Here is an 18,127-nt window from a genome sequence, read left to right on the forward strand (position 1 = left end):
CAAGTCCTCAAGCTTGCAAAAACTGCAAAAAAAAATTTTTTTCACTCCTAAATATCAGGGTTATATACATCATTTAGTAAGCTCAAAAAAAAAAAAAGGGCAACACTAGTGGTTAAGAAATTCTTCTCCAAAGTGGTAATCTAAAAAAAAAGCAACTCTTCAAATTACACATAGATTATGTTTGCCAGGAAGTTAAGACATTTCTTTATTAGCCAAAGCTAGAACTAACTATAAACTCAGTGTACTGACAGTGAAGACTTTTCATAGATCGATCATCAGTAATCATCATACATCCTATATTTTGAATATCTAAATCATGTAACATAGTCTTATCAGGGTAAAAGTATAAAGTGTTCCTAATTTTCACACTTCCAGAGGCCTCCTATGTGAATACTGAGTCATTTCTCCCAAATCCATACTAAATATGTATCAGATAACATCTGTACGAGTTACTAGCATTATCACACGCCCCAGAAGGACTTCTCATTTATTCACTGGTATGCAAAGATTCAAAATTTCCATACAAGAAACGACAAATGTGGCAAAGATAGGGCTCCTTTCACTAGAAAAGATAACTATGCTAATAGGTGCTGCATTCTCCGACGCAAAACAGAACTTAACTGAGCATCTATTACGTGACACTGGGCAAAGCAGACCACCAACTCCACCCTACTGCAGACAGAGTAAAGGGGGATGGGAAAGGGGCCTGGCTCGGGTGACTACGAGAGGGCCAGACCCACGTCTCCCGCCTTAAGGACAGGAGATGGAAGGCCAGGCTGAGAGGGGGTGTACGGCTGGGCCGGGACCTGGGCAAGAAGGGAAGGGAGGCAGCGGCAATTACCGATGTTCCTGTGACCCTGCAACTGCTCCAGCGCCGCCCTCTCTTTGCGGAAACCATACTCCGCAGCCGAGGCCGCAGCGCCGGTGGTTCCCGGCGGTAAGAACTGCTTAAGGGCTCCGGGGGGCGAGCCGGGAGTGCCGCAGCAGCGCACCCGGTACACCGAGGCCGAGGAGCCGCTCCCCAGGCGGCTCTGTACCTGCCACAGCCGCCCGAAGGCTTCCAGAAACCGCGGCGGCTCCGCACCCCACGCGCAGCCGGATCCCGCCATCGGTGTGGACGGAGGGCACTGGCACAGCAGCTGAGGCGACGCCCGGGGCAAGCCGGCAGGGCCCGCGGTCACATCCCCGCCTGCCAGACCAGCGGCTCCGCAGGGAGGGGCCTGCAGCCGCCTCTCCGACTGCCAGGACCTCAGGCCGCCATGACACCGGAAACCGAGTGCACCCGGGTCCAGAAGCCGGAAGTGGAAGAAGAGCCAATCCTGCAGGGCCGGGGAGGCGGGCCCAGAAGGGGGCGGATCTAGAGCTGACAGAAGGAATTGGGTTTTGGAGAAAAGCCCCGAGCGTGAGCTGTTAAACCCTGCTGAGTGCCTTCTGCTTCAGGCCAACACTAAGTGTTTTCTCAAACGTTACCAGAAACGGAGACTGGTCTTTTTTCTTGTTGAGGCGCGTCCCTCCCACTGAGAACCTAGGAGAATGAAGCCCGGCCTATAGTTCTCCTAGACGGTATCCCAAGGGAAATAGACCAGTTACTACAGGAAGGGCTTCGCCACCGCCTCCGCCCCCACCCCCTCCCCCGGGTCGTTAGGAGCCCTAATTCTGGAAGCCCAGCCTCTGTGCTCCTTAGTCCACTTCGCCTTATCAAAATGATTCTACCCTGGGCGAACGTGGACCTTCTACAAATTTGTATGTTTCATGTATTCATTCAATTCTTTTGCTCGTTTAATAAAGGTTTACTGAGTAACAGATGTAGCAAACAAGAATCCCGATTCACAAACTAGGGCGTGCAATAACTGAAGCCTTCCTTATTTTTCTGTAATTCAACTTTACCTACTTCAAGCTCCGTTCAGATGGAGTGGCAGACGTTTAGTTTCAGACAATTTGCCCCCATCCGCTTTTCCTCAGGCTTGTCTAACTTCCCAGGCAGGTGGGGTAACTTATGTGGTGCAAAGTGGAGAGGCCCAGGAGCCATCTGCTCTTCGGTATCCTGGGTCATCAACGTGTCTGGTTGCTGCTGATATGTGCCTTATTTCTGTCTACATGGGCCTTTCTGGGTCTGGAGTAGGGAGAGGTCTGTGCGTTCTCCAGCTATTTCTAGCAAGCATTTTTCTCTATGTCTGAAGTCAATACTAATCTCTCAAACTTGGGCTTTTGGAATATAAAAATCAAAAAAACTCACAGGCTCTTCTAAGGCAATGAGCACAGGCGTTTATCTGCTTGTATAAAGGGAAGGCAAAGTGGGGAAACTGGAGAGTGGGAGAGAACTTAGGTCCTAAATAGAGAAAAGAGACAAAATAGAAATGAACTCGGATTTCAAGTAACTCAGAGTGAATAGAATGAATTAGACATGTATATCAATATGATCCAAGGAGTCGAGGTAAAAACGCTCTAAAGGAGGTGCAGGTAAATTGCTAGGACTCTGTAAAAGAACTCTGAGCAACTCACATCTTAGAACTAAGTGTGAGTAAAAAGAAACATTTCATTCCAGTCTATCTTGTTGGAAGATTATGTTGTAATCAGAGAGAGTAAATACTGAAATTGTAGAAGGTGACTAGGACCTCCTTGTGAAAAATAACCATTGTTATAATCCATATCTTGGTTACCTATGAGCCCTTCTCCTGAATGCTACAAGCAGAAGTTACCAGTTTGAAACCAATCTCCCATAAACCTTTATTTCTTTGTGCTTTTCCAACGTCTCTTACACTGTGATGTCTTCCCATCGCTCTCTTGCCGACAAGGTAAAGGAACTAAATTGTATAATGGAGCCACAGTCAAAATTGGTTCCAAGAATAACCCAAAACAGATATGCCTTGGAATCCCTTTAACAGAAGGGCTGGCCCATATTTTAATTGTTGAGCTCCTGAAGATCCAAATCCTTCAAGCCTGAAAGTAGCGACTCTGTGGTGCCAGTCTCCAGAATGGCCCTATGTTCCTTGTCTCCTAGTGTTCATGATCTCTTACAGCTCCTTTCACCTTGAGGAGGGCTGACCTGTGTAACCAATAGGATATTGTGGAAATGATGGGGTGTGACTTCCTGGGTCATAAAAGACATTGCAGCTTCTACCTTGCTGTCTGATCCCTTGTTTTTTGGAAGCTAGCTGCCTTGTCGTGGAGACCCTCTAGACTTCTCCAGAGGAACTAAGGAACTGAAGCCTCCTGCCAACCACTATGTGAGTGCACCATCTTGGAAGTGGCTTTTCCAGTCCCAATAAAGCCTACAAGATGCTTGTAGCTCTGGCTGAAAACTTGACTGCAAACTCATAAGAGACCCCTAAGCTAGAACCGCCCATCTAAGCCATTCTGAATTCAATTCTGCAGAAATTATGTGTGACAATAAATATTTATTACTGTTTTCAATTGCTAAGTTTTGAAGTGATTTTTAAATGTAGCAATAAAAAACTATGAACTAGAATGGAATAAATACTTAATGTCTGCAGAATTTAACATTATTACAAAATTGCTCTGTAGACCAGTTGCATACAGTTATGCTGTAATTAGCAAAGAGTACATGACTTACAATACCCATATCAATATAAAACATTGCTATTAAAATTTTCTTTTTAATTTTATAAGCAAAAAATGATATTTTGATAGTTTTTGTTATTATTAGAGTATACCTTTTTCATACTTTTATTAGATATTTTTATTTTTTCTCCCGTAAATGTGCTTGCAAGACCTGGTTGATTTCCTTTTTCCCTTTAATTTCACTCCTGTTGTCCTTCTGCTTAGATCCTCTTCTTTTTAGCTGGCCGGGAAATACCAGGGAATCACTTGGAATTCCCCTTTTTACCTGGAAGGAATCCACTGCCCCTCTCCAAGCCATCCTTTATTCTCTCCTGAGCAGTATCTCTTTGCAATGTGCTATGGATTGATTATTTGTGTGGCCCCTTCCAAAAGAATTAGTATGTTGAAACCCTAATCCCTCATATGATAATATTTGGAAGTAAGGGTTGAGGAGGTAATTAGGCAGAAGCAGCTTTAGAAAGAAGGGGAACCAGGTTTTTGGGTGCTTTCCCTGTAGGTCTGAAGAGCAAGCCCTGGCTTCAGAGTCAGGCCTAATTTCAATCTCTCACTGATGTCTATGTGACCCCAAGTAAATGAACCAAACTCTCTTGGTCCTAGTTTCTTTGGCTAATTTTAAGATGGGATGGAATATGTGTTTTGTTATAATGAAGTAAAACAATGAATGTAGATTATCTCAGGACACCCAGTGGGTTCTCAGCAAGATTTGTTCCCTTTGATGGAGTTTTGAACGTAGGTGACATCCAGAGCCGAAGACCAGGAAAGAATTCTTGAGACGTCTTTGGTGCAAAAAGGTGATTTTATTAAAGCATGGGAACAGGACCCGTGGGCAGAAAGAGCTACACTGGGGTAGTGAGGGGTGACTGATTATATACCATGGGGTTGGGGAAGGTAAGGAAAAAGGGAGGTATCCAAAAGGACTTTCATATGCTAAGGAGGACCCTAAGGATACTGGAGGCCTGGCAATTACCAAGCTAAGGTTGTTTCTCCCTCTAGCAAAGCATTAACAGTAAGATAGTTGGAAGTTTCCTGGGGGAATAGCACACATATCCCACCCAGGAGTGGGGGGGAGCGGTTGCAGGGTGTCAGTGTGCGCTTTGCCCTGGGCTAGGCTTCTGCTCCCTCGTCACTTTCACTTATTTAAAAAAATTTTTTAGAGATCTTTTTATTTATTCATTTAACAGAGAGAGAGAGAGAGCACGGGTAGGAGAGCATGAGCAGAGGGGAGGGTCAGAGGGAGAGGGAACAGCAGACTCCCCACTGAGAGGGAAGCCTGCTGTGGGCTCCATCCCAGGACCCTGAGTTCATGACCTGAGCCGAAGGCAGAGGCTTAACCAACTGAGACACTCAGGCGCCCCTCACTTATTTCTATAATTCCATGCTTGGACTTAGCCCATCAGAACAAAACAGAACCTTACCTTGACTCCTCCTCAGGGGACTGCAGAGATGCCACAGATGACTAATTGTGTCCTTTGTCACTACTTCTAAACATTTCCTCAAGGTTTTCTGTCCCCTTGCGCTATCTAAGGGACCTGAATCCTATTTCCTTTCGCCGTACAAGTTTACTGCCCTTAGGAAGGAGAAGGGTAACACGTAGTGCAGGAAATGCTTCCAGAAAGTCAACATGGGCCCAGCCCCTACGGCAGGGAATTCCATCACTTCCAGAAGGCTGAATTTGAAATCAGAGTGTCTGGAGACTACTGGTGACTCAAGATCTGGGAGAAGTTTGGAGTTTCGTTTAGAGAGTGTACTGGTTCCCTCTGTTGTCGCATGGAGACATTGCAGTCGCTGAGCGCCTAGAGGCAAGTCCCAACGCACGGGAGAAAGAGGCTCCCCACTCAGGGTACAACGGAGAGAGGGAGGCTTTTTTCTCCAGCCTGTAAAGGGGGTGGCTTACCTACTGGGTCTAATCCCGGGATCACTGCTCCTGGTCAAAGGGCGCAAGAGAGTTAGGCAGGACCATTGATGTTGGGGCTGCGGAATCAGAGCCCAGGGAGGGGTACAGGGACTTGGGGAGAAAAAGACAAACCTGGGATCTAAAGGGAACATTGTTGTGAGAAAATACGGAAACTAATCTGACAGAGCTCTTGCTGTTGGCTGTTACATGGCGAGGGCCCTTTGAAGAACAATAGCTCTTTATAGAAACTACAAAAGTATTGTTTCCTATCTACGACCCTATAGCGCCCTCTGTGGCCATCTTCCCCCAAAGAAGCCCAGCAAAACTTAGAAGCCTTTTTCTCCAATCAGCTTTGGGATGGAAAGCCAGAGGAGTAAATCAAAGGGGTGGAAAGGAGGGGGAGCATCACAGATATGCCTGTGGTTAGTGATGCCTTTTCCAATTCTCACTTCTGCCAGGAAAAAAACAAGGCAGTATGTGTGCATAGAGTTTGAAAGCCACAAAGTGTGTCATTAGTGTCATGTTCCTACAGAGATGCTCTCCCTTGCTCTTTCTCAAATAAATAAATAAAATCTTAAAAACAAACAAACAAAAAGAACCACTCGATTTTCCCAAGCAAAGAACTCATAGTCTGGTGGGGGAGACAGACCCCTCTGCAAGATGAAGGACTTTGCTTAGAACATAAGGGAAAGCTCATCCCGTGAGATTGAAGAGAGTCACAAGATGGCGACTCAGGGAAAGTGAGCTGATGAACTGAAAAGCGCCCATGACCCCAAGCTTTTCCATTAAGGTGTGAGAACATCATCATAGAAGGAGGGGAGAGGTAGGGGTTGGAAGACAGAATAAATTCACTGAGAAGCATGCTGGGGAGGAGGGTGGGTTTAAATAGAATGGCCTCGATCTATCTCTTGGCTGGATTTGGGATGGGCTCTTTGATAACATTCAGCAACAGTTCTGCACTAGACACATGGATGGGGAGAGATTAGGGGCGGGGGTATGTCTCAGCACCCCGCTTGTCAACTGGCCCCAGGAACTATCCATCCTGGAAATTCTGACTGGGGGACGTCAACGCCAGCATTTTGTTAGTATCTCAAACTCAGTATATATTAAGCTATACTCCTGATCCCTCTCCCCAGCTTGCCTTCTCCACGGCCTCCTCCAGCTCAGTTAATGGAAACTTGGTCCTTCCAGATGTTCAGCCCTAAATCCCTGAGGTCACCCTTGACTAGACTTTCTCTCACCCTCAAAACATACTCAGATTCTAGACACTTTTTTTTTTAATTCCCTGGTCTGAGCCCCCATTGCCTCCTGGCTAGATGACTGAAACAACGTCCCACCTGGCCTCCTTGCTTCCACTCCTGCCCTGCGAAAGTCTACTCCCAGCACTGTGGACAATGATCCAGTTAGAGCAGAAGCCACATCCACCTGTGCCTTTGCTCTCCCGTCTCACTCAGAATTACAGCAAAAAAAAAAAAAAATCCATAAAATGGACCAGAAAGCTTTACATGATTGAGACCCCATCTGACCTCTCCAACCTCCCCTCCACCCACGATTCTCCTTGTCCACTCTGGCCCCAATACACCGGCTTCTCGAATGTTCCTCAAACACACCGAGTGTCTGTTTTCTTCAGGAAGGAAACTCGCCGAGCCTCCACCTAGAACCATCTTTCCTCAGACTTCTACATGGCTCACTTGCCCTTTTGTTCAGGTTCCTGTCCGAATGACACTGAACCAGTGAGGCCTTCCTTGACCGCCCTAATACAAACTAGCAATTCCCTACTTCCCAGGCTTTCCTCTTACCCTTACATTGCTTTCATCTTTATCCACAGCATTTTTAAATGGCACAGTGTATATTTTCTTTTTCTTTCTTTCTCTCTTTCTCTTTCTTTCTTTTTCTTTCTTAGTAGATCCCTCTGCCTAAAACATAAGCTTAGTGAGGACAAGTTTATGTCTGTTCACCGCTGTATTTCCAGTGCTTGCAACCGTGTCGGGCACATATTAGGTACTTAATATTTTTTTAAACGATTGCCTGTTTTTTTCCCAGAGGCAGCAACTGAGGTCAGGGAATGGAAAGATGACAGTCAAGAGGGGGAAATGAAGAAATCCCAAGGTGGACTTTAACCAAAGGCATTATGTCCTCAAAAGGAAAGAAGAGTAGAAAAAGAATTTGGGGAGGTAGACTTTGAGGAGAGGAAAAGAACGAAAGGAACAGGGAAGTTGAAATTGGTGATATCCATGCCATATAGGAAGAAAAGTCCGCGGCCTGTTGATGGGGTTACAAAAGAACGAGCAAGAGCCCCAAGGAAAAGTTCAGTCTGCTCTAAGGTCAGAGACTTTATTTCATCCCCTCCCCCTTCCCCCTGACTGAAATAAGAACTTCCTACACCAGTGATTCTCGATTCTCAGGTCACAGACCCCAGAGGGCTGGCTGGGGGTGGAGACACGCTTTCCATCCACAGCCTCGGCTCCAAGGGAAGCCCTAAGTCCTCTCGGGAGCACCAGTCTGTCTCTTGGACGTGTCAAGTGTAGGACTGTGCTGTGGGGGGACGTCTTCCCTGGTGTAACAGGGTGATGAGCTGTTTGTTAATACTGGCTTTCCCCTAAGGAACCAGTTTTTCTCTTTGCATCTCCATGAACCGGGTTTGCTACGTCTCTGTGGAGCAGACGGAGCAAAAGCATTGGCAGCATCCGAAGGGAGGACCCAGGCCCAAGTCCACCCCCCGCCCCTGAGGACTGTAGCCGTTTCCTAGGCAAGGAAGGCTTCAGTGAGTTTTTCTCATCCTCAATCCTGGACCAAGACAATTTCATAAAGGACGGAAGGACACTGCAGGATGAAAAACGGGAAGGAGGATGGGGAAGCAAAAGTGATTGGGGAAGAAGAGGCTGAAGAAGTGGGGTCTGGGCAGGTCACACCATTCGTTTCACCACCTTCCTTCCCTCCCTTTCTCTCCCGGCCCCAAGAAGTACAAAAGCCATGTTCACAGACAGGGACGTCTGCGGGAGGTGGATTTTCCAACCTCTCTGCTCTGTTCTCCACCGCCTGCTGGGAGTATAATAAACAGTGAAGACAGGATGATCAGCAAAGACCAAGGAAGATCCCTGATAGTCCAGAAACTGCACGATCATTATATACAATCAAGAACTGTCTATAGATTCAAAAGTGTTGTGTTTTTATTCTTGATCTTGAAATAGTGAAAGTTCACAAAAGAGATCCATAAACTCGGATTATTTTAAGTCAGCATTTGTCACTATTTTACTTGGTGTCACAAACCAAACTGCCTTAATTAGGAGCTTGCACTAAAAGCTGCATTGTTACTATTATTTCAAACAGCTTTCCCCCTGAAAATTTAAGATTCTGCTTACGAATTATTGTTCTGGGTCTTACGGCCTGCGCAAGTTTCCATTACATCCTTTCTTTCTTATTTTTTTTTAAAGATTTTATTTATTTATTTGACAGAGAGAGAGACAACACAGGCAGGGGGAGTGGGAGAGGAATAAGCAGGCTCCCAGCGAAGGAGCCTGACATGGGGCTGGATCCCAGGACTCCGGGATCACGCCCTGAGCCCAAGGCAGACGCTTAACGACTGAGCCACCCAGGCGCCCCCCATTACATCCTTTCTGCTTCATGAGGACATGTACGATATTACTATGTCCTAATATTATTTGAGTACCATATATTTTATTTTTTTAAGGTTTATTTATTTGAGACAGAGAGAGAGAGAGGGTGCATGCATGTGAGTGGGGAGAGGGGCAGAGGGAAAAGGAGACAGAGAGAATCTCAAGCAAACTCCCCACTCAGTCCAGAGCCCAACCTGGGGGCTCGATCCCACAACCCCAAGACCAGGACCTGAGCCAAAATCAAGAGTTGGATGCTTAACTGACTGAGCCACCCAGGAGCCCCATGAGTACCATGTATTTTAATACTATAACTTTTAATAGATTTTAATATTGTCTTAATTCTTTTGGAGAAGGATGGACTCAGAGAGAGATTAGCGGTTTGAGGGATTTCTTTGTTTGGGTTATGCTGGAGCTGTGTTATAATATAAAGTATTGATGGGGGGCACCTGGCTAGGCTCAATCGGTTAAGAGTCTTCCTTTGGCTTGGATCTTGGTCTTGGGGTCCTGGGATGGAGTCCTGCATCAGGCTCCCTGCTCAGAGGGGAGCCTGCTTCTCCCTTTCCCACTCCCCCTGTTTGGGCTCACTCTCTCCATCAAATAAATAAATAAGTCTTTAAAAAAATAAAATAAAATAAAGTATTGATGGGATTTAGGCAAAGAAACCTGACTGGTGTGCAGTGGAAAAGGGTAGATTTGCATTCTACCCACCCCACCCGTGAATCCTAATGAGAACTAGCAGCAACAGTCACTGTATACAGCCTGACTTCCCTTGTTACTTGAAACACAACAAGACCCTTTGATTTGCTTTTTCCCCTACTGACATAAGCGTAATAACGGTTTCCTTCTTTTCCCCTCTCGAATCTAGATTTAATGTTTCTAATGAATAGCACAAAATTTGGCCTATTTCATAGTGATAGAACAGATTATTCCTTTCTGAATATTTTTACATATTTTAAGTGCTCTCTATAGTCTCTGAGCATTTAAAGCATATTTTAGCTAATCTTAATTTTGAATTTATTTTATATATATGTATATTATATATATATGCAACATATTCATGGTGATAAGATTTGCATAATTTAAAAGTCACATTATTTTTGAGACTCATTTTCCCACAGAAATAAAAGGAAAGTGGGATCATACATATCTAGAGAACATAAATGCACAACTCCTATGATGTGGTTTTGCTCTAAGGTTGTGTTGTCTTTTGTCATCATTATCTGCAGCATTTAGTAGAGTCCTTTCTTCCAAGTTAACAGTATTTTTTTTAAAGATTTTATTTATTTATTTATTTGAGAGTGAGAGAGCACAAGCAGGGGGAACGGCAGAGGGAGAGGGACAAGCAGACTGCCCCCTGAGCAGGGAGCCCAGCTCGGGGCTCGATCCCAGCATCCAGGGATCATGACCTGAGCTGAAGGCAGACACTTAACTGACTGAGCCACCCAGGTGTCCCATCCAAGTTAATAGTATTTTTATCGCACTGATTGGCCTTACCCGTACTATTTCACCTCTACTAATTTCTTCCCCATAGTGACTAGTTTTCCAGGGTCAGTTTACTCTAGCACAAATTACTGAACAAAGATACAGATATTAGAAGATCTTAAAAATAGATTGGGATAGGCCGGTGATGGGTATTAAGGAGGGCACATATTGCATGACGCACTGGGTGTTATACGCAAATAATGAATCATGGAACATTGCATCAAAAAAAAAAAGAAGAAGATCTTAAAAATAGTTTAAACTATGCAATACTACATGCTAAAGTAAAATCATAGGAATAAGAATGCATCATGAAGAATGATGTCAGATCAAAAAACAAGAAATCTATGGATCAAGGAAGAAAAAAACCTGTAGTATTTATTACAAATAATTTTGTAAAAGTGGCTGCTGACCCTGATTCAGCTGCTCAAAGATGGTATCAAGGTCCTGGGCTCTTTCCATATCCCCTTGGGCGCTTTGGTGGGTTTGTTTTTGCCCTTGGGCTTGTTGCATCTCAGGCACATCTTCGGTGAGAGCATTCAGAAGCTGGCAGGAGGGATGCGGCCAGGCAGTCAGAGACTACTCCTTCAAAACTCTCCTTTTATCAAGGAATAAAATATTTTTATCTAATTGGCCAAAACTAACTTATAAACCAAAAACCGGTAAAAGAAAGATATTACTGTACTTGCTTTCGACCAGGTATGATTCTGCCTATTGTTTACCCAAATAAAATCAAGTTTCTGGGGCCCCTGGGTGGCTTGGTAGGTTAAGCATCTGAGTCTCAATTTTGGCTCAGGTCATGATCTCAGGGTTGTGAGATCAAGCCCCGCGTCTGGCTCCTCGAGGAGTCTGCTCTCTCTCTCTTTCTCTTTCTCTCAAATAAAATAAATAAAAACTTTTTAAAAAAATCAAATTTCTGTTAGGAAGGAAGAGGGGGAGAAGAGTTATAGGATAGGCAACGAATACTGTATGGCACATCCATGAAAACGTGCGAGATGTCACGTAATTCACATCGTGTTTCAATTATTTCTTGCTTCATAACCAAACACTCTAAGAGTTCAGGGTCCAAAACAACGATGTACTATTCTGATGGTTCTGAGGGTCGATGGGCAGTTCTTCCTTCGGGTCCCTCATATGCTTGCAATGAGATGGCGGGTGCGGATGGCGTCATCTGAAGGCATCTTCTCTCTTCTGTCTGACACCTCAGATGTTGGGAACAGCTGGGGTGAAGAGCATCTCTCTCCCAGCGACTCAGACGGGCTCCCTCGCAGTATGACAGTCTCAGGACAGCCAAGCTGTTTCACAGTGACTAGTTACCTCCCAAACAAATATTCCAAGAGATCTTGTCGGGAGCTGCCTCTTAGGGCCTAGCTTCGGAAGTCACCCCATGTTACTTTGCATTTTTGTTGTCAAAGCAGCCACATCGGGCTCATATTCAAAACAGCAGGGAAATAGATTCCTCCTCTCAGTAGGGAAAAGGCTTTCTCCTACAGGAGGGGAAGAAAAACGTGGCCATCTTGCAAACAAGCTAGCACACGTTATAGCACTGTTGTGGACTGAATGTTTGTGTCCCCCCAAAATCACATGTTGAAATCCTAATCCCTCAGATGATGGTATCAGGAGTTGGGGCCTTTGGGAGGTTGGTTAGGTCATGAGGGGGTGAGGAATGTGATTACTGTCCCTTATAAAAGAGACCCCAGAGAGCTCTCACCTGTTCCCCTTGTGAGGACATGTCGAGAAGACTGCTGTCTGTGAATCAGGAAGGGGATTTTCACAGGACACCAAATGTACCAGCACCTTGATCTTAGACTTCCAGCCTCCAGATCTGTGAGAATAAATTGTTTAAGTCAATTTTTGTTATAGGGAATTTTTGTTGTAGGAGCCTGACGGAACCAAGACAGGAGGGTGGCACAGTATGGCTACTGGAAAGTGATGGCTGAGATTTTAACATGTTGTGGAACGCCAACATGGGCTAGCATAAACATGGTGCATAATTCATATTCACCAGTGTTGAAATAATCCAACTCTTGATGAATCTTTCCAATTTAGGGGGATTTGCACTGATTGAGGTTTTAGAGAATATTTAATCATTCGTGCCACACTGTTTTGAATTTGTACTATTCAAAATATTACTAAATGTACCCTCACCACATTTCATGTACAACTCAACGATGTCATCTTTTTTGAGTTTTCTTGTCTCCTTTCTCTCCTGTTTTTGTTTGTTTGATTGATTTGCCTATCAATGGGTATAAGGAAGGGGGTCAGAGAGTGCCTGGGGGATGGGCTGGGTGAGAAGGCGCTCAGGGGATCAGAGCAGCTAAACGGGTTTCTGTTACTAGTGGAGCATGCAAGGCAAAAGCTTTCCTCCTCCTCCTCATTTGCCAAATCTTCAGTAAATTCGACCTTGTTCACTGATCCTTTCTTAGAGTGAGTTTTGATTTTGGCAGGGAAGGGTATTGGCAAAAGTGTTGCAGTATGGCTTTCTGGCGCCACGTGGGGCAGGGCTGGGGGAGGATGGGGAGCCCAGGAGCTTAGAGGCCAAGGGAATCATGAGAAAGTAAGTCCCTAGGAATTTACAAAACATTACAGAAGCTTCCTCAGGGCATGGACTTGGGGAATTGAGGTAATTCTACCTAAATTTCAGGTGTTGGGGAGGGGTCCAGTGGAAGCTGTGTTAGACTCCACTTACTCCTGTGTCAGCCAATCAGGCAGCTGCAATGTCCCTGAAGTCCCCAAGTAAAACAGCATTCTACACTTGGGAGAAACTCCTTAGGCTCCTACTATTATTAGTACGTTTGGGTGACTGAGTAACTGATTTAGGCAATGGCCTCATGTCCAGAAAATCTCTCCGAACTCACCATGTTGACCACTCGTTGCCCCAGGGAAATCAAACAGATTTGGAGAATATGTGTGTTAAGCATGTCTTTTCATTTTCTATATTCTGATATTTTGACCTTGGGGGTCTTGCTGACCCTGGAGGGACTGCCCCCCCCCCAGGACTAGCCTGGTAAACAGTTTGCCCTGTTTTTCAAATGCAAACCAACCACTCCAGAACCCACACTCCCACCCACCCCCTCCTTGATCTCACCAGCTCTGTCCACCCTCAGGGCCAGGTACCAGGCAACTAACTAGCCACAACCCCTTTGCCTCTGAGCCGCTGACGTTATTCAAACTAGCCAATCCCAGCCCTGCCTTGCCTGTCCCTTCCCAGCGAAACCACGATAAAGGCTCTGGCCTGGGGATCCTTCCTTTCTCCTGCCCCTTGGCCTACCACAGTACTTTTCTTTGTCCCCCATCTCTGTCTCCCATGGAGTGGCATGACCCCTCCCCTTGGGAACTGTGAGGAATAAACTTTTTTCAGCAGCAATCATCTCCCAATCTGTGAGCCTTACTGAATCTTACTTTCCTATTAATACACTATATTTTAAAACAGCACCACGCTTGGATGTGCCAAATTCCTAAGATACCCAGGATCACAAGAAATAAAAGTACTTTTCTCAGGAGAATCCACATCATTGGGGAGTAAGTACCTGCAACTGCCTTGAAACCTGAAAAAAAGGAGACAGAAAGAGGGCAGAGAGCTCACGTGAAGGGTGTGTGTGTGTGTGTGTGTGTGTGCTCGTGCAAGTGTGTGTGTGCACGTGTGTGCTGGGAGTGAGGTCAGAGCGCTCAGTGTGTGTGTGCATGCGTGTCCCTTTCTCAGCACTCTCCATGCCTTCTCAGAGCATTTCTCAAGGGTCCCAGAGATGCTAGGGGGGACAGTCATGGGCACAAGGCTTCCAGGAAGGGATGACGGGAGATCACATGGGGTTTAAGACTGTGCAGGTGTAGGCCTGGTCCAGGTTGCAGAGACTGAGGAGTCACGGAGGACAGACCCTTCCTGGGATGCAGACCACCTCCGCCCCCCGGTCCTATTGGCATCCACCTGTGTGTCTGCTCTCTCCTCCTCCCTTCCAGGAGCCTCAAGTATAGCACTAGGCCCTGTTCTCAAAGACAGTGGCTTCCAATGTAACTGGAGGCTCTATTAGCCATCCTGTTGGAAGCAATAGTGTCTAGAAAATGAGAAGAACAAACAGGGGCCTCTCTAGGTCATTCCACAAGAAAAGGAAATAGAAATGAAGGGAAAAGAAAACCGAAAAGATTCCAGATAGTTCTGCAGAGTCTTCTAATCCTGGCCCCTAAGAAGCAAAATGGAAATAGAAATAGGTCATCTGGGGGCGCCTGGGTGGCACAGCGGTTAAGCGTCTGCCTTCGGCTCAGGGCGTGATCCCGGTGTTATGGGATCGAGCCCCACATCAGGCTCCTCCGCTATGAGCCTGCTTCTTCCTCTCCCACTCCCTCTGCTTGTGTTCCCTCTCTCGCTGGCTGTCTCTATCTCTGTCAAATAAATAAATAAAATCTTTAAAAAAAAAAAAAAAGAAATAGGTCATCTGAGGTCACTCAACCATCTGCCAGGATCCATCCATAAGTGCGTTTTGGTCACTGAGATGAATCCCTTCTCTGCTCTGGAGTTTCTCTGAGGGCCTTGGGCTTCACTTCTGCAGTTTCTCTTTAGATGGAGCTCATCTCATAAGCCAGCCAGAGGTTTAGAAGAGGAGGAAGGAGGAAGTGAAAGAATTGGGGAGGAGGGAAGTAAAATTCATGTCTGGCCTGGAACTTCAGAATATGACCTTATACAGAAATAAGATCATGGCAGATGTCATTAATTCACATGAAGTCATAGTGAAGTAGGATGGGTCCTTAAGCCAATCTGACCGGAGTCCCTATAGGAAGTGGAGAAGAGACACAGAGAGCAGAAACACAAGGGAGAACCTCATGGATGACCTTGGAGCAGAGTTTGGAGTGATGTGTCTACAAGCCAAGGAATGATAAGGATTCCTGGCAAACACCAGAAGCTTGGAGAAATATGGAAGGACTCTGCTTACGGGTTTCAGAGGAAGCATGGTCCTGACAATACCTTGGCTTCAGACTTCTAGCTTCTGTGAGAAAATAAATTTCTGCTGCTGTCAGCCACCCAGTTTTTGGTACTTTCTCATGGAAGCGCCAAGAAATTAAAACAGGGAGGGGATGAGAATTCCTCTCAGGAAGTGCTCTGGTCCCACCGGCCATGTCAGCGGCACCGAGGGGCCACTTTTAATAAGAGTCATCCAGTCCCCAAGGCCTTGAGGAGACCTTCCCAAACTTGTCATCGGTGATTTTCTTTATGTCCCCACATACTGAAGCCCCACAGATTAAAATCTGAGAATGTTCTAGAGGCCTTTAAAGTGATGCGGGCCCTTTAACACAATTGGAATGCTGTGCTGGATGGAGCAGAATTGGGGGAGGGGGGTGTCTGCAGTCTTTCAGTATCACTCAGGCTGATGTTTTCTGCTATTTTTCTTTTGGTCTGATGAGAGCAAGAGATAGACACCGAAGAAATTAGTTGATGGTATGAAACTGCTCCCGTTCACTGCAGGAGGGATTCAGTTTGTGAAATTGTTTCTTGTAAGCACAGAAGATAAACTTCTACAAGACTGTCTCTTGCTGCCACACACATGGGAGCCCTGAGAAATGGCAGGCAGAGGGTGCCTGGGTGGCTCAGTCAGTTCAGTATCTGCCTTTAGCTCAGGTCATGATCTAGGGGCCCTGGGATTGCGTCCCACGTCGGGCTCCCTGCTCAATGGGGAGTCTGCTTCTCCCCCTCCCTCTGCCCTTTCGCCTGCTTGTGCTCTCTGTCTCTCTCATATATATAAAATCTTTTTTAAAAATAGAATTAGCTGTTTATTAAAAGAAAAAAAATGCCAGGCAGAAACTAGTATTCCCAGTTGGGCTGTGGCTGGAGCTGGAAATGGCCAATAATTATAATTTCCTTCCTACTGAGATCTCTCAGGGGGCATATCACTGCTCCCCATCTCAGGGGCTGGGCTTCCACCAAGGGCCAGGAAATACAGCTAAAAAGGTGGTAGAGAAGACAAGACCCTATCAAACACCTGGGCATCAAGGCAGACATCTGCCACTTCCTCAAGCTGACCACTTAACCACCATAGTTTTGTCTTTTCTTCTGATGGTTGCTGACATTTGCCTTGGTAACTTTCAATTCTAGCTCTTCCTTTGATCATGTCCCTAATGTGATAAGTGAATAACGACCCTTCTAAGCCCTGGATCCTGTATATATGTTAAGTTACTTGACAAAAGGAACTTTGCAGATGAAATGAACACTGACTGCTAATCAGTTGACTTTAAAGCAAGGAGGCTATCCTGGATTGTTGGATGGGCGCAGTGGAATCCTACGTGTTCATAGAAGTAGAGCACAGTTGGTGGTTAGAGATCAGAGGAGGGAGGCAGAGGAAGTGTACCAAGTGTGGGAGAGATTTGACCTGCCATTGCTGATTTTGAGGACGGACGAAAGAGGTCACGAGCCAGGACATGCAGAGAGACTCTAGAATCTGGGAGTAGTCCTCAATTGACAGCCAACAAGAAAGTGGGCTGCAAGTCCTACAACTGCATGAAACTGAACTCCACAACAACCNCCCCCCCCCCCCCCCCCCCCCGCCCAGAGCCTCCAAGAAGGAACACAGGCTGACATCTTGATTTGGGCCTTATGAAAAGGTAAGCAGAGACCCAGTCGAGGCGGCCAGACTTCTGACCTAAGAAGACTGAGATTATGAATTTGTGTTGTTTTAAGGCACTCAGTTGGTGGCAATTTGTTGCTGCAGCAGTAAGAAACTAATACACCTAGCAAATATGGTTCCCTCCGGAAGTAACTCCAAGTTTCTCCTGTGGGTGATGAAGTAGATAGCCTCAACTTTTTTCTCTCCACTCACCGGCCTTTACATTGCAGAGTTGATCCTCTTTACAGCGAATTAGCCCAGCAACAAAGCCTTGTTGCAGGAAAAGGATTTTAACCCCAGTTTCTTTCATGTTGTTCCAACAAAACTCAAACCTGCTCACTTAAAGTAAACTGTATGGGGCTAAAAAAAAAAGCAAAAGCTACCTAATGTTTACTTGCCTAATGAGCACACTTCCTAATCATATCTTCTTCTAAAATTTGTACTCACCAGGTTTACCTTTTATATTTGACTGGAGTCTCTTAGCCCCTTTTGAGATTTTTGTTTGCACTCTAGGGATTTTTTTTTCACTTTGTATACTCCTGAATATTGCAATTTTAAAATAAAGCGATGCATATAAAAATGATTTCCCAACATATAAAAGAGTTACAGCAGGAAATGAATATATAGTTGACCCTTGAACAACAAAAGGGTTAGGGGTACAGACACCGCCCCCCATGTAGTCAAAACCTGCACATAACTTTTGGCTCCCCTAAAACTTGATTACTAATAGCCTACTGTTGACCAGAAGTCTTACCTATAACACGGTCAATTAACACATAGTTTGTATGTTGTATGTGTTATGTATGATATTCTTACAATAAGTAAGCTAGAGGAAAGAAAATATCATTAAGGAAATCATAAGAAAGAGAAAATACATTTATAGTACTGTACTGTTTTAACTAAAAAATCGTGTATATATGTGAATCAGCATAGTTCAAATGCATGTTGTGTGGGGTCAACTGTAC

General features: G+C 45.4%; 1 protein-coding gene across 6 annotated transcripts in view; it reads right to left on the reverse strand.

Moving 5' to 3' along the window:
- The window catches only part of UHMK1 (U2AF homology motif kinase 1), a 50,739-nt gene that overhangs the window by 23,852 nt on the left and 8,760 nt on the right, over positions 1–18,127 (reverse strand). For 4 of the 6 annotated variants that reach the window (XR_004627402.1, XR_004627400.1, XR_004627401.1 and 1 more), the window contains exon 1: positions 842–1,258. Coding sequence is in view for 3 of the 6 variants with exons in the window: in XM_002920101.4 (XP_002920147.2) it covers positions 842–1,109 (268 nt within the window). In the remaining 3 variants the exon portion in view is untranslated. Of the gene's footprint in view, positions 1–841; positions 1,259–12,283; positions 12,398–18,127 lie in introns of those variants that run through there. The other 2 variants (XM_034667242.1, XM_034667241.1) reach the window with 1 other exon arrangement.

Source organism: Ailuropoda melanoleuca, chromosome 8 (genome assembly GCF_002007445.2).
Source record: "Ailuropoda melanoleuca isolate Jingjing chromosome 8, ASM200744v2, whole genome shotgun sequence".
NCBI classification, from domain to species: domain Eukaryota; kingdom Metazoa; phylum Chordata; class Mammalia; order Carnivora; family Ursidae; genus Ailuropoda; species Ailuropoda melanoleuca.